The sequence below is a fragment of the Podarcis filfolensis genome (genome assembly GCF_964270895.1).
Source record: "Podarcis filfolensis genome assembly, chromosome: 1".
NCBI classification, from domain to species: Eukaryota; Metazoa; Chordata; class Lepidosauria; order Squamata; family Lacertidae; genus Podarcis; species Podarcis filfolensis.
Window position 1 is genome coordinate 115,413,997 of NC_139604.1, and position 23,787 is coordinate 115,437,783.

Here is a 23,787-nt window from a genome sequence, read left to right on the forward strand (position 1 = left end):
ACACAAGAGGCATGGCCGAGCCTGCTGTCCCAACCGAGGGTCCACCACGAAGACCTCGCCGACGACTCAGGATCTGACAGGGAGGAGGTGCACCGAGTACAGCGGCACACTCAAGCAGCGCACAGACCACAGCTGCCTCAACGAGAAAAAGGGAACTGTGCAAGCTGTGGGGAGAGGAGGACCTGCCATTTCTGCAACGCAGACTGCAGGCAGTGCAGAAAATCGGGACATCGCCCGGGTGTGTCGGGCTTGGCTCACCTGACGTCAGGCATCAGATGACTGATCCATATCAGGAGGAATTTGCACTAAAAGGCCTTTTCACCAGGATTTCTTTTTTAGAAAACACATATCACAAATGATGTGCAAATGTGCAGAAAAGAATTTAAGATTGCAGAGAAGAGGAGCCAAAATGGACAGATTTGCCCATTCCTAGTCCAGAGACTATAAAGCTACCGAATTGCACCAATGTTGTGTGTGCAGCCTTCTGTGGCATGCCAAAAGACTCCATCCTGGCTGCCATACAGGGAGTTCAAGCCAATGCACTTCTCTCAGGGGAAACTCTATTGCAGAGCTGCCAAGCCTCCAAGGGTTGCACTGACATGTATCATTTTGTGACACAGTAATTCAGCTTTGGGATGCGGGTGGCGCTGTGGGTTAAACCACAGAGCCTAGGCCTTGCCGATCAGAAGGTCGGCGGTTCAAATCCTCGCGACGGGGTGAGCTCCCATTGCTCGGTCCCTGCTCCTGCCAACCTAGCAGTTCGAAAGCACCCTCGGGTGCAAGTAGATAAATAGGGACCGCTTACTAGCGGGAAGGTAAACGGCGTTTCCATTCGCTGTTCTGGTTCACCAGAAGTGTCTTAGTCATGCTGGCCACATGACCTGGAAGCTGTACGCCGGCTCCCTTGGCCAGTAAAGCGAGATGAGCGCTGCAACCTCAGAGTCGGTCACTACTGGACCTAATGATCAGGGGTCCCTTTACCTTTTTAATTCAGTTTTACTAGCAAACCAGAGGTGAAACTAATCCCTTCCCAGCCTCAGGAAGAGTGCAGGAAATGTTCATGCAACACACCTACACACTCCTGCCTGGAACCTCGAAGAGCAGCAGCCAGTCAGCGTAGACAACACTGATTGAGATGTACCAATGGTCTGGCTCGGTATAAGGCAGCTTCTTATGTTTCTAACTCCCAGCATCCCTCTGTCTTTTTTATGCACAAACTACACCCAAAATGTGCATGATTCAAATGCAGACTTTTCATGAACCCTACCAGTTAGTGTTGATGGTGCTGGGGCCAGTGAGTGGGCTCAATATTGGGCAGTTTCCCATGTTCTCTCTTCCTTGCCAGCCTACAGCGTAGGTCGGTAGCTCAATGGCAGAACATCTGCTTTGAATGCAGAAGCTGCCAAGCTTAATCCCTGGCATCTCCAGGTAAGGAGTCCAGTCAGGAACTCTGGAGCACCATGGCCAGTTGGAATAGACCAACCTTTGCCAACCTGGTGCCCTCAAGATGTTGTAGGACTACAGCTCCCACCAGCCCCAGCCAAACACACCAATATTGAAACATTACTATTCAAACTTATTTCTTTTCCCAAAGAACCTTCTAAAAACAATTTAAATAACCTCCTAAAAGCAGTCAGCTCCTCCCAGACTAATATTGCCAGTAATACAATTTCTACCCTGCCCTTCTTCTCAGAGAAATCCAGGACAACATACACCATAGCCAAAACTACACAATTCAAAGCAAAACATTTAAAGGCAATTCAGAACCCCCTTTTTAAAAAGCCACATACCTTCACAATTAATAATCCCAAGGTTGCCAGGGTGAGTAAGCAAGAGGGAGCAAGAAGGTTTTTATATTCCTCCTGAATGTTAATAGCGAGGGAGTCTGAGATGCTTCACCAGGGACGGTGATCAATGGATGAGGAACTGCTCCAGCATAGAATAAAAATAAGACTTCGTTGTGTGTTGCTGTTCCTTTGGTTCACCACAGAGGCAGGAACAACCCCCTGCAATCTGACTGCATCACCTCCCACTTCCCTGCCTTTTCTAGCCTCCTTGGCAGCCTGTCTCCTTAACATCTTCCTTAGTTTCCTGTTACTACACTGCAACTTCTCTTCTCTTCTCTTCTCTTCTCTTCTCTTCTCTTCTCTTCTCTTCTCTTCTCTTCTCTTCTCTTCGACAGTGGAATTTGCTGCCAAGGAGTGTGGTGGAGTCTCCTTCCTTGGAGGTCTTTAAGCAGAGGCTTGACAACCATATGTCAGGAGTGCTCTGATGGTGTTTCCTGCTTGGCAGGGGGTTGGACTCGATGGCCCTTGTGGTCTCTTCCAACTCTATGATTCTATGATTCTCTTCTCTTCTCTTCTCTTCTCTTCTCTTCTCTTCTCTTCTCTTCTCTTCTCTTCTCTTCTCAGTTCTGTCTTTCCCCCACCTTCCTTGCACAACTCCAGTGATCCTCCATCTGTTTTGCCCCAACCTCCCTCCCTCCGTTTGCTTAGTCAGTCTCCCAGCCAGTTCCTCTCAAGCCTTCTGCGATCTCTCCTTCACTGCTTTTGCATCTGTCATAAGGCACTGTCTCTCTGTCGGGTCTCATAACGTCCCTCCACCCGCAGTTCCAGCTTGCCAGGCTCCTCATTTGCATATTCATCCTCCCGAGCAACACTCTGCACAAGCGGTGGTCATGCCCCTCCTTCACATAAGAGTTCAGATTTATTTTACAAAGTCTGTACAATCTGTAAGTGGTTTCCATAAAACAGTCTAATTTTTTTAAAAGAAGATACCAATAAAACCAAGAGACTTTCAAAACAAAGTTATCACATTATAGATAACATCCACAAAGTTTAATAAAATTGCATTGCCCAACAGAATATTTTTTAGCAGATATTTCGCCCCAACATTTTCAGATGGATTGGGGAAATTAAAAATGAATGAATAAATGAACAGATTGCAATGTTCTGGAAAAGCATGAACCTCTTGCCAATGCACAGCACCTCTTCTGGATTAATCCTTCTCAAGTTTTTATTCCATTTTATTTTACTTTACAAACATTTCCCTCTTTCTTTAGACAGTTTGATAAGATCTTTTATATTAGAGGAAGAAAACAACCAACTTGAAACTTAAGAAATACGAAGAACTAAAAGAGACAGGTATAAGTTGGTTACAAATATTATCATCTAAATGAAATCTTTAAAATACACAAAAAATGGATTTGATACAAAAATATCATATTTAGAGAAATTATTATTATTAAACAATAGAAAGATATTATCAAAAATATATTATCATTCATATATATATATATATATGATTGGAATTTGAAAGATGAAGAAGTGAAGGAAGTGATGGTAAAGTGGGCACAAGATTTTGGATACCCAATTTAAATGCAAAAATGGGAAGAACTGTGGGGAAAAAACCTGAATATCTGCTATCTGAATAAAGAAAATTTTATGAAAATGACCTACAGATGGTACCTGACCCCATTCAAATTAGACAAAATAAATAAAAATAATAACAATAAGTGTTAAAAGGAGCCTTTTTCCACATGTGGTGAACTTGTCCCCTAATTAAAAAAATTTGGGACATGATTTACGAGGAATTTAAAAAAAGGTAAAATATACATTCCTAAAGAAACCAGAAGTGTTTTTATTAGGCATTTTAACAATAAGCATCCCAAATGAAAGTAAAAGAGTGTTTCTTTATGCGATAACAGCAGCCAGAATCTTAATAGCAAAATACTGGAAAAACGAGTCAACATCAACAAAAGACAAATGGCAGTTAAAGTTGTGCGAGTACTTGGAACGCGCCAAAATGACAGAGTTAATAAGAAACCACTCAAGAGAAAAGGTTAAAAAAGAATGGGGTTGCTTTAAAAATTACCTAATAAAATATGGTTCCAATAACAACACTTGGCTGTGTTTAGATTAATTTCACAGAAAAGGAAATTTTTTCATACTGTCCGGACAAACAATTAAGGACTTGCCGATCGAAAGGTCGGCGGTTCGAATCCCCGCGGCGGGGTGCGCTCCCATCGCTCGATCGCAGCGCCTGCCAACCTAGCAGTTCGAAAGCACCCTCGGGTGCAAGTAGATAAATAGGGAACGCTTACTAGCGGGAAGGTAAACGGCGTTCCGTGTGCTGCGCTGGTTCACCAGATGCAGCTTGTCATGCTGGCCACGTGACCCGGAAGTGTCTTCGGACAGCGCTGGCTCCCGGCCTCTAGAGTGAGATGAGCGCACAACCCTAGAGTCTGTCAAGACTGGCCCGTACGGGCAGGGGTACCTTTACCTTTACTTTACAGTGGTACCTTGGGTTTAGAACTTAATTTGTTCCGGAGGTCCGTTCTTAACCTGAAACTGTTCTTAACCTGAGGTACCACTTTAGCTAATGGAGCCTCCCGCTTCCGCTGCACGATTTCTGTTCCCATCCTGAAGCAAAGTTCTTAACCCAAGGTACTATTTCTGGGTTAGCAGAGTCTGTAACCTGAAGCGTCTGTAACATGAAGCGTCTGTAACCCAAGGTACCACTGTAATTTAAATGTAATAGTTGAGTTGAAACTGCAGAGATAGAGGGAAGTCAACAAATTTATAAGGGACTCAATCCAGTATGAAGGTAATTTCTTTTTACGACTTTGTGTATAGAATATTTAAGTTATGGTTTGTACTCCTTAAATAATGTTGTTTTTGATAAATAATTTTCTGTTTTGTTTTGAATTTTCTTGTTGAGTTTTGATTTTTTATTAATTTTTGTGCTATTTTCTTTTTCATTGTCCTATTTATCTTAGATCTTTGTACATTTCTACTATGTATTTTGTACTATTTTTTTCCTTATCTCAGAATATGCAATTTAGGATCAATTTATTGTTTTTATTTTTTTCTCTGTAAATTTTGAAAATGTGATAAAAGTTTTTTTTAAAAAAAGATCTCTTATGTTTTAGTTTAACTCTTTTGCCCGCCATTTGTTTAAACAGATTTTTCAAATTCAGCTTTCTCTCAATTTAAGTTACATTTCTGTCTCTGTTGATTGATCACAAAAGTTTTAGATCTGTAAAAACTGGATGGGAGGCGGAGAGGCTTTACCTGTTCATATGTCACTTGTGCATCATTTTAAAGCCAGTCTTGATACCTATTAAAAATTCTGCTTATATATCTCCATCTCGGTTAAAGTTTTCATCCTTAACCATTTGTTATGAGGGTTTTTTTTTATGGGGGCAGGTAGGGTATATATCAATACCCTTCTAATTCCTGGATCCAACAAGTGTTAAAAATCTACAAGGAGCTTCCTGGTGAGGTAACGGGCCATTAAGGAAACAAAGGGAGTGGCTCTGAGACAGATGGAAAATGGGTGAGCCCCCCTCCCTCAGCTGGCTGGTAGAAGGACAAAGGCCAGAGTGGAGCGATGTAAGCTAGACACTGAAAAGCTGAAGGCTGGGAAGCCAGACAGAGAGCGCCATGCTTGATTTCGGATTGAATCCGAGGCTGTGGCTATGGGAGAAGCAGAGCCAAGAACATAAGTCAGTGTTTTCCAGTGTGTATTAATCTAAAGTAGTGCCTGGACTAAACTGGATACGTTGCAAGGAGCATAAACAATATGACGTGTGAGCCAGTGTGGTGTAGTGGTTAAAAGTGGTGGACTCGTAATCTGGTGAACCGGGTTCGATTCCCCGCTCCTCCACATGCAGCTGCTGGGTGACCTTGGGCTAGTCACACTTCTTTGAAGTCTCTCAGCCCCACTCACCTCACAGAGTGTTTGTTGTGGGGCAGGAAGGGAAAGGAGAATGTTAGCCGCTTTGAAACTCCTTTGGGTAGTGATAAAGCGGGATATCAAATCCAAACTCTTGTTCTTCATCATACTTACAGAAGAATCTTCTTGCATTCAGCAGGTCTCTGCTCCTATTTTTCTTAGTGCATATTTTCTACCCACCAAATGCCCAGTTTTCATGATTAACCATTAAACAGAACAAAAAGGATTTTCCAAGGAAGGCAGAGAACCAAAATGTGATGCAATCTGTTTTTAGTCTTCTTGCATTTTGCGCAAAGAGGCCATGAGGTAAGGGCAGAAGAAAACGCTTTGAGCCAGGGAAGGTGAATCTGTGTTCCTCTATGTTGTTGGACTGCAACTCCCACCATCCCTGACCATCGAGTCTTTTAGCAAATAGCAGACATTAATAAATGGCAGGATGTTGATTATTTGGGATACGAAGGGCAAATACACGCTGCAGAGGAATTCCTGGCCTGGCCTATGCAAAATGAAGTGGCCAAGCTAGGGCCATTAAGAAGCAATACAAGGTCATTGAGGGCCATTGGCAGGGCAAGAGAACTATCCTTTGCCCCTTCCCTGAGGTGCGAACAGAAACAGGATGTTGTCAAGGTAACGGTGTGATGTCACAGGAAGAGTTTGGGCCCTTTGGCAGGAGGCTTGGGAAAGCTGAGAAAAGGCGAGACTGACCTTGGCTGGTTGGCTGAAGGCCAGCTGGGTGAGATGCCTTGGACTCCAGTGCTGCACTACTGGGGGGAACAAGCCTCTCTTGAAATGACCATGCTGTAAGATCTGTACTCCCTCTATATGTAGGTGTAAAGGTAAAGATAAAGGGACCCCTGACCATTAGGTCCAGTCATGGCTGACTCTGGGGTTGCGGCGCTCATCTCGCTTTATTGGCCGAGGGAGCTGGTGTTTGTCTGCAGACAGCTTCCGGGTCATGTGGCCAGCATGACTAAGCCGCTTCTGGCAAACCAGAGCAGTGCACGGAAACACCGTTTACCTTCCCGTTGGAGCAGTACCTATTTATCTACTTGCACTTTGACGAGCTGTCAAACTGCTAGGTTGGCAGGAGCAGGGACTGGTTTGCTAGTAAAGGTGTGTTGCACGAACGTTCCCTGCACTCCTCCTGAGGCTGGGAAGGGATTAGTTTCACCTCTGGTTTGCTAGTAAAACTGAATTAAAAAGGTAAAGGGACCCCTGACCATTAGGTCATGTAGTGACCGACTCTGAGGTTGCAGCGCTCATCTCGCTTTGTTGGCCGAGGGAGCCGGCGTACAGCTTCCGGGTCATGTGGCCAGCATGACTAAGACGCTTCTGGCAAACCAGAGCAGTGTATGGAAATGCAGTTTACCTTCCCGCAGGAGCAGTACCTATTGTTCTACTTGTACTTTGACAAGCTGTCGAACTGCTAGGTTGGCAGGAGCTGGGACTGAGCAACGGGTGCTCACCCCGTTGCAGGGATTCGAACCGCCGACCTTCTGATCGGAAAGTCCTAGGCTCTGTGGTTTAACCCACAGCACCACCTACGTCCCTATATGTAGGTGTAGTTGAACCATATTTCTAAAGGAACGGAAGTCTCTGCCGCGTCTTGATACTCATAGGAATACATGCTCTGGGTGAGCTCCTGGAAAACCCTGGAATCTTGCCACAGCTTGGCGGAGTTTGGGGGTGGCATCCAACATTTGTAACAATATGGTATTTCCCACCCACCTCTGAAACAGTTGCAAAATGTAGAATGCCATGTCCAATGAAACTTGTATGATATGCTTCTATTCTTTAGGCTGTGTGTTTTCTCTGGCTTCATTAGGCCAGCAGAAACAAGGAAGGAAGCAACAAGATTTTGATGGCTGGGAACCCAGACAAAGGCTTTTTTTCTTACCCTGCTCGTGAAGGTGTAATATTAGGCCTGACAAAAGTTTAGGCCACATAATGTTGCTTTGGTGCCAACGTAAGTTCTGACAGTCATTTGCTTCAGAAATCCAGTCTTAACCACCATGAAGGGTGAGCTGAAATACCCCCTCCCATTGTGCCCTATTGTTTAAGGTCTGTGGAATGGAAAAGGCCATCTGTTTCATGGGTGGGGGAAAGCCATTAACATTTCCTTGCCTTAGCATTTCTAAAAGCGGTTTTCTATAAAGAAGACATCACCATTATCTCCACCCCAAGCATTTGCTGGAGTTACACATTGTCTGCCCTATCGATTTGCTGTTGTTTAGGGAGAGAGCTGTTTAAAAGGTGAAGGCAATAGAGAAAGGCAAATCGTTCTTCCAGTCCCCAGTTGAAGAAATTCCCAAGCGCCAAAATGTTTCAGGCTCCTGTTTCAGCAAAAAAATAACCTTGATTCTGGCTGAATCATTTCAACAGATCCATTGGGTTTACTCCTTTTTTTCTCTTGCTCCCCCAACCCAATATTCTGTATCCAGGGTTGGATACAATTGCATCCATTATGCAGAGTATGTTAGCTGCCTCCATTGGTGGATACTTGAATGGCAGTGGTGATGGCAGCCTCGCCACCTACTCTCCTTCAACCCTTTCTCTGGTGATTCCCATCTGGTGGAAGACAGAGCTGTGTTTACCACATCACCTGGCTTTCACCCACCCAAACTAGCCTGCAACCCTGAGGCGTGATGGTGGGTGCCAGTTTTGAAGGAAGATTCAAAGTGTCAGGCTTTTGTTTCTAAAAGGATAACCGGTGTCATCTTGCTCCTTGCAACTGGCAGCAAATATATTCAGCAGGCCCGGATTGATTCCCTCATTACTTGATCCCGCAGAAATTATAGGGACCCTGAGAGTCATGCCTGGTTCTGTGGAGCTTTTATTTTTTTAGAAGCAGGCATTGTTACAGGATTCAGCATTAACCACTGAAACTGAGATCTCTTTCCATAGCCAGAAACATGCTGCAGGCAACAAATGGTGTAAGAAATATAGTCTACAAGATTACAATATTTTCAAATCATTTTATTCCAGCAGTGATTTGTGCTCATTGCCTTATTTAATTTCAAAGCAAATCGGATAACACTACTGGGGTTAGGCTAGTACAAAGTGAGGAAATCCATGTTTTAAAGATCAGGGGAAATTGCAATGGGAAATTTCGATCTGATCACGTACTCATTTTTCAGTTGGGTTCACAATTTTCCCTAAGAAGAGGGCACTGTGTGTTTTCTTTTCCATAATTAGAAACAGGTAGGGTCTGTTGATCTTAAAGATAGGAGTAGGACCAAGACGTTCAAACTGTGGTGAAAACTCTGTAACTGTGACTCCGGCGGCTTCAGTGCCACCCTCATGAATGTCCACGACAGCCTTGTGAATGGCCTGGAGGGAAATAGTGACATATTACTTGTCTTCATATGTGATGGAGGAAAGCCTACCATAACATGTGTGCTGGATGGGTAACTACCTCTGTCTTCCATGTAAATATCCAAAAGTTCCAGGTGACTCTGGGTTCTAGTATTATGAATGGTAAGATCTTCCCTCTTTCCCCCTTCTCCACCTCTATCATGCCCCTTATTTACCTCCATTCTCCCTGCCCCTGCAAATAAACAGGGAGTTCCTCTACCCCCATAATCCTTTTAGATGCCCTTTTCTGAACTATCATGTCACCTCTTATTTATTTACTTTCATTGTCCCGACTTCTACATTGTAAGCTCTCCTACGGCTCAGTTGGTTCTAGCCTGGTGCTGATAATGCCAAGCTTGCAGGTTCGATCCCCACATGCGACAGCTGCATTGCAGTTGGTTGGACTAGATGATCCTGACGGTCCCTTCCAACTCTACAGTTCTACAACTCTACAGTTCTACAATTCTATAGGCCGTTGCTTTACCCTCTAATTGTTTTAGATGGCCGTTTCTGAACTATTTCCTAGTCTACAGTGTTCTGTTTAAGGTGTGGTGATTTGAATTGTACGTAGTATTCCAAATGTCTTGGCAACATAGATTAAGAAAAATGCATTGCATCACACCCACAAGATGACTCAGGACACAAACATATGGAAGAAAGGGTATATTTATTTTAAAAAATATAATGATTCTGAAGACCTGCAGAATAAGGAATCCACATTAACCAAAACAAAGTATACTCTGGGCATGGAAGCTACCTAATGCAGGAGGGATGAAAGCTCTCCTTATTCCTGGGCATGTTTACATGCATTGCCTGAGGCGGTGGAGACAAAGATTGGAAACAATCATCCCCCTTTGCTCTGAACACCTTGGGTACATGAATTTGACAAGCGACCTCCATCTTGGCGTTCATCCTAATCCACATGCCAAGTGAAAGGGCACAAATAATAATAGTAGCAATAATAATGCCCACAACCAGATCATCTCTCATGAAATGCCTTTCTAAAGACCCCCTCACATACTTACTTTGGAAACTTTCAGATCGGGTTCACCGGTAATTCCAGACAGGTCAGCATTCTCGTCGCTAAAGACATCAGTCACACCCATTCTCTGCAATGTGTCTTTGACATCATAGGATCCAGAAATGGAAATTTTTGGAAGGTACAGGTCCATTTCTCTGATTAACACATGGACAGCAAAATCCAAACATTAAATTATGAGTGCATAATTTTGTTTAGATTACCTCCAGAAGTGCACGTAACATTGGTATTTACAATTCAACAGGGACAAATAGTGGATTTGTATGCTGGTGTATCAATAGCAGGGTGGTTTCTTTGCTCACCTTCTGCTTCTGTTATTTGTCTTCTATAAGAGTCTTTCCTAACCTAGTGCCATCCAGATGTTTGAGACTGAAATTGCCATCAACTTTAGTTAGCTCATGATGGGCAGTCCAATCTGGAAGGCACTAGGTTGGGGGAGGCTGCACTTTAGCATCAAGGAGGACAATAACTGGAGGAGAAATGGTGGTTATGAAGAGCTGACCTATATATGATGGATTTTTACTTGGAGCCTGCTGACTCAGGAATGTCAAATTTCTATAGCTGAAGAGCCAAATTCCTCATGCAATGGATCTCTGGGAGCCACACCCCTAATATTTCACCCCAAAGCACACTTCAAACTTAATTTGTTCCAAAACAATACTGTGATGGGATGGTGAGCTGCTTGTGCGTAAAATCCTGATCCCTCAGAGTTTGGCTAAGTTCCCAAACCTCTGTCTGTGATGGAGCTCCTTAAGCATGGCTCCATCAATCGCTCGTTGAATCGGACAGTGGGCGTTTACGGAACTTCTTCCAGCATAAAAGCTCCTTAACGGAAACGCGTCTTCTGGACTCTCGGCGTGACAGTTTCCGCCGAGGAGTGGGTGTCCCTACGGGAGGTCCTGAAACCTCCCCACTGTTCTCGCTTGAAGTGTCTCTGAGCCCTCCCTCCGACTCACTTTCCCTTGGAACTCCACTTCTCCCCCTGCTGGTCCCCTCCTCCGCTGAGTGGTCTCTCTCACCCTCCATGAGCCCTTTCACCTCCTTCGTCTCAGATGACAGTTCCCTGATATCCACCTCCCCTCCAGGGCCCCCTTCACCCCCTTCCCTCCCCTCCTCTGCGGGAGGCGAGGGAGCAAAACCCCTGAAGGAACCTCCCTCATCTTCCGAAGTTTCGAACACTTCCCTCCACCTTTTGCTGTTTCCGGTTTCCAAGTACTCCTCCTCCTCGGAGTCTGTACCTCCTTCCAACTCCGATTCCCTGAATCCCTCCAGTTCCTCCTCATCGTCGGTGGTGCCAAAGTACTCCCTCCGGAACCTCGCTACTGGCTGAGGTTTCCTGGGGAACCTTTGGTGGAACGTTTCGATCAAGATCTCGTCATGGACCTCCTCTGCCTTCACCCAGGTGTTTTCCGACTCCGGTTCCCCTTCCCACGCAACCAAATACTCCACCTGATTACCCTTCCACCTGGAGTCGATGATTTCCGCCACATAGTTGCGGCTTTCCCTTTCTTCTATGGCTGGCCCCCGTGTGGATACCCCTTCACCTTCCCCCCTGTATGGTGACAGTAATGACCTGTGGAATACTGGGTGCAGTTTCATGTGGTTCGGTAACCGGAGTCTGAAAGCCACTGGGTTGACCTGTTGGATGACCTCAAATGGTCCCAATCTTTTGCGTCTCAATTTCTTGCAACCCCCCTTGAACGGCAATCCTTGGGTTGATAGCCAGACCCGACTCCCCACCCTAATTGTTTCACCTTCCCTTCTGCTCTTGTCTGCCTGCCTCTTATATTCTTCTTTGGCCCTTTCTAAGTTGTGTTGGAGTTGACGATGGATCGCTTCCATTTCTTCTACAAAAAGTTCAGCGGCCGGAACACTCCATCTCTCTCCTCCTTCCCCTGGAAACGCCCTGGGGTGGCACCCATAATTAGCCAAAAAGGGGCTCATCCCGGTGGACACATTCTCTGCATTATTGTAAGCAAATTCCGCTAGTGCCAACTTTTCGACCCAATCGTTTTCTCTGTCATTGACATAACACCTCAGGTATTGTTGAAGGATACCGTTTGCCCTCTCCGCCTGCCCATTGGTCTCAGGGTGCTTGGCAGTCGAAAAGTTGACCTCTACGTGCAACAAGCTCATAAGCTTCCTCCAGAATCTGGACGTGAACTGTTTCCCTCTGTCGGAAACCAGCCTCAAGGGGGCGCCATGCAGCCTAAAAATATGTTCTACAAACAATTTCGCTGACTCTTCCGCCGTGACTGCATGTGAGCAAGCTACAAAGTGACCCATCTTAGTTAACAGGTCTACTACGACTAGTATGGCGGTTTTCCCCTGGGATTTGGGCAGATCAGTCATAAAATCTATCGACACCGCCTCCCACGGTCGTTCTGGTGTGGGTAACGGTTCTAATAACCCCGCTGGTGCCCGCCTTTCTCCTTTGGCTCTCTGGCATTGGTCACACCTTCTCACATACTCCCGTACATTCTCCCTCACCTTGGGCCACCAAAACTCCCTGGTCACCAACCACATGGTCTTGTGTTGCCCAAAATGCCCCGCTGTGGGATTGTCGTGCAGCTGTTTGAGTACTCTCCCCCTCAATTCCCCTTCGGGTATATATAGCGCCCCTTTGTAATACAATGCCCCGTTTCTTTCTTCAAAACCTCCGGGGTCTTCTCCCTCTCTCCTTAAACCTCTGAGCTTATCCTGGGCGTACTCATCATTTACCGTTCCCTCTACCAGTTCTCTTTGCCCCACCCAGGCCGCACCACACACCCAGTGGTCCTCTGGGATAATATGTCTCTCTTCTGGCGCTCCCTCCCCCTCCAAATATTCAGGTTTACGAGAGAGAGCGTCCGCTCTGATGTTTTCTGGACCTGGCACATAGCAGATTTCAAAATGGAATTTGGAAAACTCCTGGGCCCATCTCACTTGTCGTTGGTTGAGCACTCGTGCCGTTCTCCAATACTCCAAATTCTTGTGGTCCGTACACACTTGCACCTTATGCTGTGCGCCAATTAGTAAGTGTCTCCATCTCCGGAACGCTTTGTGAATGGCGAGTAGTTCTCGGTCATATACCGTGTAGTTCCTCTTGGATTTGTTCAGCTTACGCGAAAAGAAGGCACACGGTCTCCATTCCGACTTATTGCTCCCTGGCTGAAGCAGCACCGCCCCCACCGCCCGGTCTGAGGCATCAGTTTCCACTCTCATGGGTTTTTGTAAATCCACATGCAGGAGCTGTTCTTCCGAAGCGAATGCCCTTTTCAATTCCTCAAAAGCGTGCTCCGCCTCCGCCGTCCAAACGAATTTCTTCTTGCTGCTTAGACAGTCCGTGATGGGAGCCGTTAAGTGGGCAAAGTTCTTGATGAATTTACGGTAAAAGTTCCCAAACCCTAAGAACCTTTGCACATCTTTTTTCGTTTTCGGTGTCTTCCATTCCAGCACCGCCTGGACCTTGCCTGGATCCATGGCTAATCCCTTGTCTGATAAGCGGTACCCCAGGAATTCCACCTCCTTGGTGTGGAACTGACACTTCTCCAATTTCACCCACAACTGGTTTGCTTGCAGCTGGCTCAGCACTTCCCTGACATCCTTTACATGCTGCTCCTCATTCTCTGAATATATCAGCACGTCATCGAGGAAGGCCACGCAATTCTTGTAGAGCAAAGGTCCCAGTACATGGTTCATGAGCGATTGAAAACAGGCGGAGCCTGCTTGTAATCCAAAGGGCATAATGAGATATTCGAAAGCCCCTAGGGGGGGTGAACATCGTTGTCTTCCATTCATCCCCCTTCTTTATTCGTATCAGGTTGTACGCTCCTCTCAGGTCCAGTTTCGTGAATATCTTTCCCTTCCTCACCCTGGTCAAAATGTCATCAATCCTGGGCATGGGGAAAGTCACTGGTTCTGACACGGCATTTAGCCGCCGGTAGTCCACGACCAATCTCGGTTTATCCGTGTTTTTTTTGTCCACAAAAAACACTGGGCTGCCCCCCACCGCTCTGGACTCTCTGATGAAACCTCTCTTCAGGTTTTTGTCAATAAACTCCCTCAACTCCTGCATTTCCCTGTCTGACATGGCGTACAGCTTGCCCACGGGGAGCTGGGCCCCAGGGACCAGGTTAATTTGGCAGTCAAAGTCTCTATGCGGTGGTAGTTTATCTGCTTCCCTTTCGCTGAAGACCTTGCTCAGGTCAGCGTATTGTTTGGGCACCTTCCCTTTGCCCGCCACTTCCGTCCCTGCTAGGGAGGCTTTTGCCCCTTCTGGCACCTTTCCCTCTTTGCAGTGTTCCAGGCAATGTGCTGACCCAAAGGAGACCACTCTCTGATGCCAGCCCACTAGCGGGTCATGCAACGCTAGCCAGCTCATTCCCAAAATGACTGGCGCCCCTCCCAGGGTGGCTACATTGAACGCTATCCTTTCGGTGTGCCTTGCCACCCTCATAACCATTGGGACGGTCTGTAGGCTAACTTCTCCCCCCAACAGCTCCCTCCCATCGATCGTGGTGACCTGCAGGGGGTTGCTTAAAGGGAGTGTCTGTATCTGGTGTTCAGCTGCAAACTCCTTGCTCATAAAATTACAGGAGCTGCCTGAGTCCAACAGCGCCTTGGTCTTTAGTGGGTATCCGTTTGCCAGCTCTAGCAACACCTCTATTACTAGGGCTGGTCTTGGAGGTTCCGGAGTGGGCACTTTTACTGCTCCTTGGCCTGTCTGCAGTGCCCTGACAGTGGCAGACAGGCGTTGGCTTTTACTGGCTCCTGGACTTCCTCCTCCTTCCCCCCAACAGCTCCCGCCATCCCTTGCCATTCCTTTCTTTGCGGGCAGACTCTGGCAAAGTGACCTGGCTGCTGGCAGAGTTAACATTTCGTGGCGCTCTTTCCCTCCTTCTTCCTCCCTTCACTGGGATTTGAAACTGCGCGCGCGCGCGCTGTTCCAACTTCCATCGGCTCTCCGGGCGGGAAACTTGGTTCTGGAATCTCTGGAATGCGGAAATCCCTCCAACGCTCTCCTTTCCCCTCCCGCTTCTCCAAGGCTCTTGCCTCCTGGCGCGCTCCAATGGTCAGCGCTGATTTGGTCAGCTGGTCCATAGACTCCGCCCTGGGCGCCCGGGAAAGTTCGTCTTTCACCGCCGAAGAAAGCCCCTCTTCAAAGAGCATTTGAATGGGTTCCGCCGATAGGTCCCACCCCAATTTATGTATCAACATTGTAAACTCAGTCCAGTACTCACGAACCGACCGGCTCCCCTGTTTGCAAGCCATCAATTGTCTGCGCACCAGTCCCTGTTCAATCTCGCTGGAAAACATCAAATCCATGGCGCGAAAAAACTTCCTCGCGTCCTTCAGCATGTCACTATTCCCTGCCATCAGGGGCCTGACCCAGTCTCTCGCCCCTCCTTCGAGATGGCCAATCACAAACGCCACTCGCGATGCCTCATCGGGAAAGTCGTTAAACTGCAGTTCGAGAGCATACTGCATCTCTGTCCTAAAGGCTTGGTAGTTCCTGGGGTCCCCCCCAAACTTCTGCACCATTCCTGGCATCTTTCTTGCTAGTGTAGCGCCTTTTGCCTTTTCTGCATCCTGCGCCCTCCTTTCTTCTAGCCTCGCCGTTTGCATTGCTAGCTGGAGTTCCAACACTCTGTACCTTTCTTCCAGACTTGGACTTTCTCCAGCTCCTGCTGCTCCCCCGGCTCCGGCTGGGTTGCTCATGATGCCTCTCTGCACAAGCTGCTTTCAGGGACTGTCCGATTGCTGTGATGGGATGGTGAGCTGCTTGTGCGTAAAATCCTGATCCCTCAGAGTTTGGCTAAGTTCCCAAACCTCTGTCTGTGATGGAGCTCCTTAAGCATGGCTCCATCAATCGCTCGTTGAATCGGACAGTGGGCGTTTACGGAGCTTCTTCCAGCATAAAAGCTCCTTAACGGAAACGCGTCTTCTGGACTCTCGGCGTGACAGTTTCCGCCGAGGAGTGGGTGTCCCTACGGGAGGTCCTGAAACCTCCCCACTGTTCTCGCTTGAAGTGTCTCTGAGCCCTCCCTCCGACTCACTTTCCCTTGGAACTCCACTTCTCCCCCTGCTGGTCCCCTCCTCCGCTGAGTGGTCTCTCTCACCCTCCATGAGCCCTTTCACCTCTTTCGTCTCAGATGACAGTTCCCTGACAAATACATTTATATTAAATTTAAAATATAAACAAATTGGTTGTGTGTGTATGTTTACTGTATATATCGATGGCTTACTGCAACTTCTGGAGAAGATGATCAAGAGGGTTGAGGCCAAACAACTGCAGACATTTGTAGATGGGACTCTATAATCCCTGCATCTTTTTACTTTAATTCCTATAGTTCAAGAGGTGTCTTTTATATCACGTGAAAGCTCACATATAATGAGGAACTTAATGATTAAGAGAATATTTTGAAAATGGAATAAGCTGTCACATGAATGCTGCCTACGACTATGCTTACTAGATGGATCAATGGTCTGACTTGAGATAAGCAGCTTCCTATGTATCCAAGTTAGGTTTCAAAACTGATGATTCTTGTCCTGTACTATAAAGGCAGGGATGTGGGTGGCGCTGTGGGTTAAACTACAGAGCCTAGGACTTGCTGATCAGAAGGTCGGCGTTTCGAATCCCCGCGACGGGGTGAGCTCCTGTTGCTCGGTCTCAGCTCCTGCCAACCTAGCAGTTCGAAAGCACGCCAGTGCAAGTAGATAAATAGATACTCCTCCGGCGGGAAGGTAAACCGTGTTTCCATGAGCTGCTCTGGTTTGCCACAAGCGGTTTAGTCATGCTGGCCACATGACCCGGAAGCTGTACGCCAGCTCGCTCGGCCAATAAAGTGAGATGAGTGCCGCAACCCCAGAGTCGGTCACGACTGGACCTAATGATCAGGGGTCCCTTTTTACTATAAAGGCGTTAGCTATAATAAAGGTAGTGCTGTGCCAAACCCCACCCACATTCCCCAAAACTCCTCATCCCTTGAGAAAGTGAGGGTGTTTCTTTCTGATTATTTCTCATGGCCTGCTTGTAAAACAGGAGCGGGAAACCTCTGGTTGACCATATGTTTTGGACTACAACTCCCATCCTCCCTGACCATTGGCTGTGCTGGCTGGGGCTGATGGGAGTTGTAGTACAACAATATCTAGAGGGCTATAGGGTCTCCACCCCTGTTGTAAAAGATAGTAAGAGCAAGGGCACAAATCTCCACACTTCCATCCTCATGAAATGTCCCATCTTCTCCGCTGCTCTTTTTCTTGGGGTGGTGGTGGTAGTTTTGTTTTGCCCTCTCTCCCCAAAATGGCCAAAGGAGAAATGCCATGGAATATCAGCTCAACAGCAGCAACATTTTAATAACAGCACATAGGAGACTTACTCATATATGAAGGATCTTTTACATCTATCCAGAAATTCCATGCTCAAGCCATCCTCCACCTGCTGCATTTTCCCTTCATCTGGCAGAATGAACCATGCGCTGGCATCTCCTTTGTATGGAATTTCCACCACTGAGCAAGACAGCTCTTCATCATGGAGGAAGTTGTAATAGCCATTTCGATACATTAGGTTGACTTTCACAGTTGTGTTTGCATCTACAAAAAAATCTTCTTCCTTTGTAAAGTGAGTGTTGAAAGGATATTTCCAATGGGCTTTGAAGGGAGAAAAGAAAAGAAAAGTTCCAAGAACCAAGTAAATGGATCGTGAAATTCACCAGGGCAATGGAGGACCATCTTTTTAAGCCTAAGGGCTTCAATTTCTCCTGGGAAATCTTCCAAGGGCAACATGCCAATGGTGAGTTGGGGCCAGAGGTATAAATGCTCAGAGAAAGACTTCCCCACCGATCTCTCTATCCTTGATCCAGGGAATCAGGAGGTATTGCCGCACCTCAAGGACACATTCCTGCCATGCAAATGCATGGAGGATGTGGAACAGGAAGGCTGAGGGGTGCAGCCTGGGGGATACAATTCTCTGTGTTGAAGAAAATACAGAGCAGGGTCAGTGGGAGACATTGCCCTGAGGAAGGGAGTATGGTCTGGGAAGAGTCCCGAGGAATGGATAAAGAAGTCTGGAGGGATGCATCTAGCCTGTGGAAAAGAGGTTTTCTACCCCTACACTAGTAAAGCAAAGGTAAGCACAGATCACATTTTATTGTCCATTAGAAGTATCCCTGAATCCATGTTGACCCTCTGTGATGTTGAACAAGCTGAAAGACCCAACACATAAACCACCATAAAAGAATGGGGAAGTCTCTCTACCCCCCATTTCTTTAATTAAAAAAACCCCTATGATTCCATGCTATGACTCTACCTCAAAATTCTACCTCAAAATCAAAACTCCCCTTAGTTACTGTTAATTTTATTACACCTGCCTGTGTGCCTGTATGGCTGTTAATTTGCATCTACAAAACCCTTTTTATTCTGATGATGCCTGAAGATTCTTTTTTATTTTTTATTTTATTCCAGTATTGCAATTACAAAAGCCAGTGGCAGAGCAAAGCAGATTAGAAGATGCCTGGAGATTTTTTTACAAACCCCCAATTTATTTATCTTTCTTTCAACTTACCTTTGAAGAAGATGTAGTTCAGTAAAACCATCACAGTGCATGGATCAAGCTCATCAACCGCATGGGGTATTTTCCCATGAGTTTTGGCCTGCACATAATCATTTATTTGGGTTTTAGCTGCCAATGAATTCTGGAAGTTGGATGAAAAGGCTTCAGCTCCGTACAAGGTTTTGACATCTTCCAGGAATTTTGGAAGTATTTTCAGTGGCTCATCTATGAATAAGGCATTCCCTGTGTTAATCAGGGCCTTGTTGTTTGGGTCATTCAGGGTACTGATGAGCTGATGGAATCCTTTGTGTATTTTGTGCTCTTCAGTCTCCGAAAGGTTAAAAGCAAGTCCTTTGTAAATTTGGCTTTGTGTTTCAGATTTGGCACCCAGCGTCAGTGCTGCAAAACTGCTGGAGATGCTGACTGGAGAGAAGAAAATATTTTTGGCAGCTTCACCTAAAGCTATTTGTTTGTGGAATCTAAATGCAAAGTTGGCATTACTGGGAGCAATCTCATGAGCGTACGTCAAGTTCTGACCCTGTTCTTCTTCCACAGAAGGATGTGGGTGTTCAAATATCATTTTATCTCCATGACCCTCAGAGTCCTTAGGCTGTCCTGGGACGTGGTGACAGTGAACTTGGAGAACACTCAGTAGTAAGGAGAGGGAGATTAAGGCCTTCATTAGGATTGGTAAGTATTCTTCGGCAATGAAGTTATCCTACAAACAGTAAAAAAGCCATTTTTAATCAAATTATTCTGTTCAACTCTGTTTAAAGGACAGGGTTTTGTTCAAGAATTCAACCCACTGGACATGAAATAGTGGGTTGTGCTAGTAATTCACACAACATATTTCATCCATGGAGCATGTGAATAGAATAAGACATTTCAAAAGTTAGATATGCTGTTTTGGTAGGACAATGATATTTTGATAAAAGGTTATTTCCATTTTTTAAAAGAAAAACTATTAAGTTATTCTGGATATAAAACATCTTTATCTTTCTGTTTCCTAACGCGCATTCTAGAATGATCATAAGGCATTTAATGTTTTCATTTAAAATATATGTTTGCATCATTATCAAATCATCTTCCTCCAAGTAAAAACCATTTGATTTTCTTTTGGAGACTTGTGCGAAGGGGCTGACTTTTCTTTTTCATGGAACTCTAGTGGTTTTTGGGTTTTTTTTACATTTCTGTGTACTGGGAGGATCCATCAGAACATATCAATAGAACTCTGCCATTTACTTCAGTGGGACTTGGGAAATACCATCTCTGTCCCATTTTTACCTACGCAGCAAATATATTTCACCTGTCTTGTGAATAGTGCTGTTGAATAAACATGTCACATTTTTGGAAGCTGGATGCAAGGTTTTTTCTTTTTTTGTTTTGTTTTATTAAAAAACAGCAAGTCTGCATTGTGCCCAGTCTTTTTCTATAACATGAGGAATATCCAGCTTGTGCCCTGGCCGCTTACTGGTTAAGGTCCAGTGTTGGGACTGGGCTCTCTCTGGTTGCCCTGTGCCACATTCTGCAGAACTTTTGAGCTTCCAGTTTGGGGTTAAATGTTCCCTACTCAGGTTGGGACAAATTCCCATGAAAACATGAATTCTGAGATATTGCATCCCAAATGGTGATCTCTGCAGAATAAAAAAGTATCCAGTCCAATCAACAAAGAATGTTGGTAGTGGTTAATATTTTTGTTACATGTGTGCCTGAGTTAATAGGTGCACTTTGTCATTCTGACGGTCATGTTTTGCATCCCTGATTTTGTGATAAACCAAAGAAAGTGAGAAGGGATAGGAAGGTGGGGAAGAGAGAAAATGGATGAAGACTCTTGTACTGTCCTGTTCCCATGCATAGAATTCAATAAAACATAAACAGAAAAAGAAAAATGCATATCATACTTACAGAATTCTCCAAACCACACTATATTGGTCTATGCGACTCCTTTGTTAGTTATGCACCAGACCTATATAATACTTAGTCTTCAGCATTAACCATTAAGCAGAACAAACATGGATTATCAAAGGGTACAGAGAGCACAATGTGAAGCAATGGATTTTCAAGTGGTCTCTAAACTTTGCACAATGGTATCAGCAGCCAAGATAAGGGGTCCTTTGAATGGCCTACAAACCTGATGGCACCAAGCCATCTTGTGGCCCTGAGTCTCCCTTCATACTCTCTCAAGTTTTCACAGATGGAAATAGCTACATTTCCTCATCTCTTTCGGTTTCAGGTCAGGGTATGGGGATCCTCAGGCCTCTCTGTCTGGGCCCCCAAACTCTCTCCATGCTGCTCTCCATACTTCTCTCCCCACAGGCCGTATTCTTCCCTCTCACCACCTGTTTTCTTGAGTGTTTTTGCTTGGCTAGAATGTGTCCATGAACTCTGATAATGCATCCTGTTTATCTAAGTGGAAGTCAGAGCGGGATGTAGAAACTAGCATAGCAGCCAATGTCACCCTCTGGCTGACCAAGGTTCCCATAGCCTGTTTTAGAAAGTTACCTCTTTTTAGATAATTTTTCAAAAACATAAGAACGTGAGAATGCCCTCCCTTCAGATGTCAAGGAAATTAAGACCTACATAACTTTTAGAAGACACCTGAAGGCAGCCCTGTATCAGGAGGCTTTTTATGTTTGATGCTTTATGGTGTTTTATATATTCTGTAAGCCACCCAGAGTGGCTGAGGAAACCCAGCCAGATGGGTGGGGTATTATTATTATTATGCCTGCTGGATCAGTTCAATGGCTCATTGACCCACAGTGGCCAACCAGATGCTTATGGGAAGCCCACAAGCTGTCCCAGTGACTTGGACAGAGGCAACAGTGTTCAGAGGTAACAGGATGTCCTGAGAGGTGTGCTTTCTTCCAGATGCAAAGATGTGACAGAGAAATGGCCAAGTCTTATAAATCCCACTGACCACTACCATTTCCTTCTGATTCATGTGGGAACAAACAATACTGCCACATACAGCTTCAACATACAGCAAGGGGCTATGAGGCAGGAAGCTGAAGAGCCGTAGGGCACAGGTTGTTTTTTCATCACTCCACCCTGTTGAAGTTCGTGGTCCAGGAAGAGAGAATAAAATACTGGAAGTAAATCACTGGCTGCGCAGGTGGTGTCATCAGGAAGGGTTTGGCTTCTTGGATCATGGTCTCTGCTTACTTGAAGAAGGACTTTTGGAGGAGATGGGCAGCACTCCACAGCGGCTGGCAAGTATGTGTTTGCTAAGAGTCTCAGAAATCTGATCAAGAGAGCTTTAAACTAGATCCTGAGTGGGAGGGAGACAACAATACAGAAGACAGGGGAACACCTAGGACTGGGGATAATGATGGTGCTCCAGAAACCTGCTAAAGGGCAGGAAATGACAAGAAGGAAGCAGCTGAAGGGAATGACTTATGGTTTCGGTTGTCTCTATACAAATGCACAGAGTGCATGAATGGTAATAGGTGAATAGTAATTATATGTAAAGGATGTGTTTAATTGTGAAGAAATCCATGACCTGGAGCATGGAAAGGAGAATGAGAGTATATGGGTAAAAATAGTAGGTCAATGGCCTCACTGTGGGTGTCTGCTATAGACCGCCAAGCTAGACTGAAGACTTGGATGATTTCTTCCTAAAGCAATTACCAAACATTACAAAAGGAAAGATATTGTTGTTATGGGAGACTCCAACTACTCCAATACCTGCCAGGACTCTGCCAAACATGTAAAGGCCAACAAATTCCTCCATTGCCTTGCAGACAATTTCATTTCCCTTACAGCGGAAGACATGACAAGGTCTTGAACCTGGTCCTCATAAATAGAGAGGAACTGATTAAAGATAATATAGTTCACAAGCACCAGTGCATCCTTTTGATTGAGGCCATCAACCATCAGAGGCTATTTCGTCATAACTTTTTCTCCCTATATAATCATTAATCTGTTTTTCAGCCTCTGTGGAATTGGAAAAGTTATTCAAAAAGCCTTCAGCTTTATACATGGTTCTGACATTTTCCAAAAACTGAGGGAGGATTTTCCTTGAACACGTTATGAACAAGGTATTCCCTCTGTTCACCCAGGCTTTGTTGCCTGGATGGTGAAGCTTAAATAAGAGCTGGCGGAATCCTCTGTGGCTCTCAGCCTCCATGATCTGTGACATGTTAAAAGCAAGTCCCTTGTAAATCGGTCTAGGGGTCTGAGATTTAGCCCCAAGGCTGAGCGTTACAAAGGGTGTGGAAATGCTTAGTGGAGAAAATGTTTTGGGCAGCTGCCTCAGAAGCAATTTCATAGAATCATAGAATCATAGAGTTGGAAGAGACCACAAGGGCAGTGGCGTAGCGTGGGTTGTCAGCACCCGGGGCAAGGCAAGTAATTTGCGCCCCCTTACCCGTGGATTTGCGCCCCCTAACCCGTGGATTTGCGCCCCCTAACCCGTGGATTTGCCCTAACCCCAAATGTTGCGCCCGGTGCGGCCGCCCCCCTGCACCCCCCACGCTACGCCACTGCACAAGGGCCATCGAGTCCAACCCCCTGCCAAGCAGGAAACACCATCAGAGCACTCCTGACATATGGTTGTCAAGCCTCTGCTTAAAGACCTCCAAAGAAGGAGACTCCACCACACTCCTTGGCAGCAAATTCCACTGTCGAACAGCTCTTACTGTCAGGAAGTTCTTCCTAATGTTTAGGTGGAATCTTCTTTCTTGTAGTTTGGATCCATTGCTCCGTGTCCGCTTCTCTGGAGCTGCAGAAAACAACCTTTCTCCCTCCTCTATGTGACATCCTTTTATATATTTGAACATGGCTATCATATCACCCCTTAACCTCCTCTTCTCCAGGCTAAACATGCCCAGCCCCCTTAGCCGTTCCTCATAAGGCATCGTTTCCAGGCCTTTGACCATTTTGGTTGCCCTCCTCTGGACACGTTCCAGTTTGTCAGTGTCCTTCTTGAACTGTGGTGAATTTCCTTGTAGAATCAACATGCACCACTGATTCCTTGTAGAATCAAAACGCACAATCTTATGCCAGTCACTTTTTGCTCGGAATAGTGTCAAAGGTGGGCGTTGCTTTTAAGATTGATTTTTATTCCCATGATCAGCATGGTCTTTGGGCTGCCCTGGGTCATGATGACAATAAACTTGAAGAGCAA

General features: G+C 45.7%; 1 protein-coding gene across 1 annotated transcript; it reads right to left on the reverse strand.

The window, feature by feature from the left end:
* Window positions 1-8,696: 8,696 nt before the first annotated feature.
* LOC310764246 (alpha-1-antitrypsin-like) lies at window positions 8,697-20,666 on the reverse strand. The gene is made up of 5 exons (XM_083617757.1): window positions 20,568-20,666; window positions 18,675-19,380; window positions 17,491-17,761; window positions 10,116-10,266; window positions 8,697-9,066 (listed from the first exon to the last, which is right to left on the reverse strand). The coding sequence occupies exons 2-5, from the start codon at window positions 19,342-19,344 to the stop codon at window positions 8,863-8,865; spliced, it is 1,296 nt and encodes a 431-aa protein (XP_083473883.1). The 5' UTR covers window positions 19,345-19,380; window positions 20,568-20,666; the 3' UTR covers window positions 8,697-8,862.
* Between the last annotated feature and the right edge of the window lie 3,121 nt (window positions 20,667-23,787).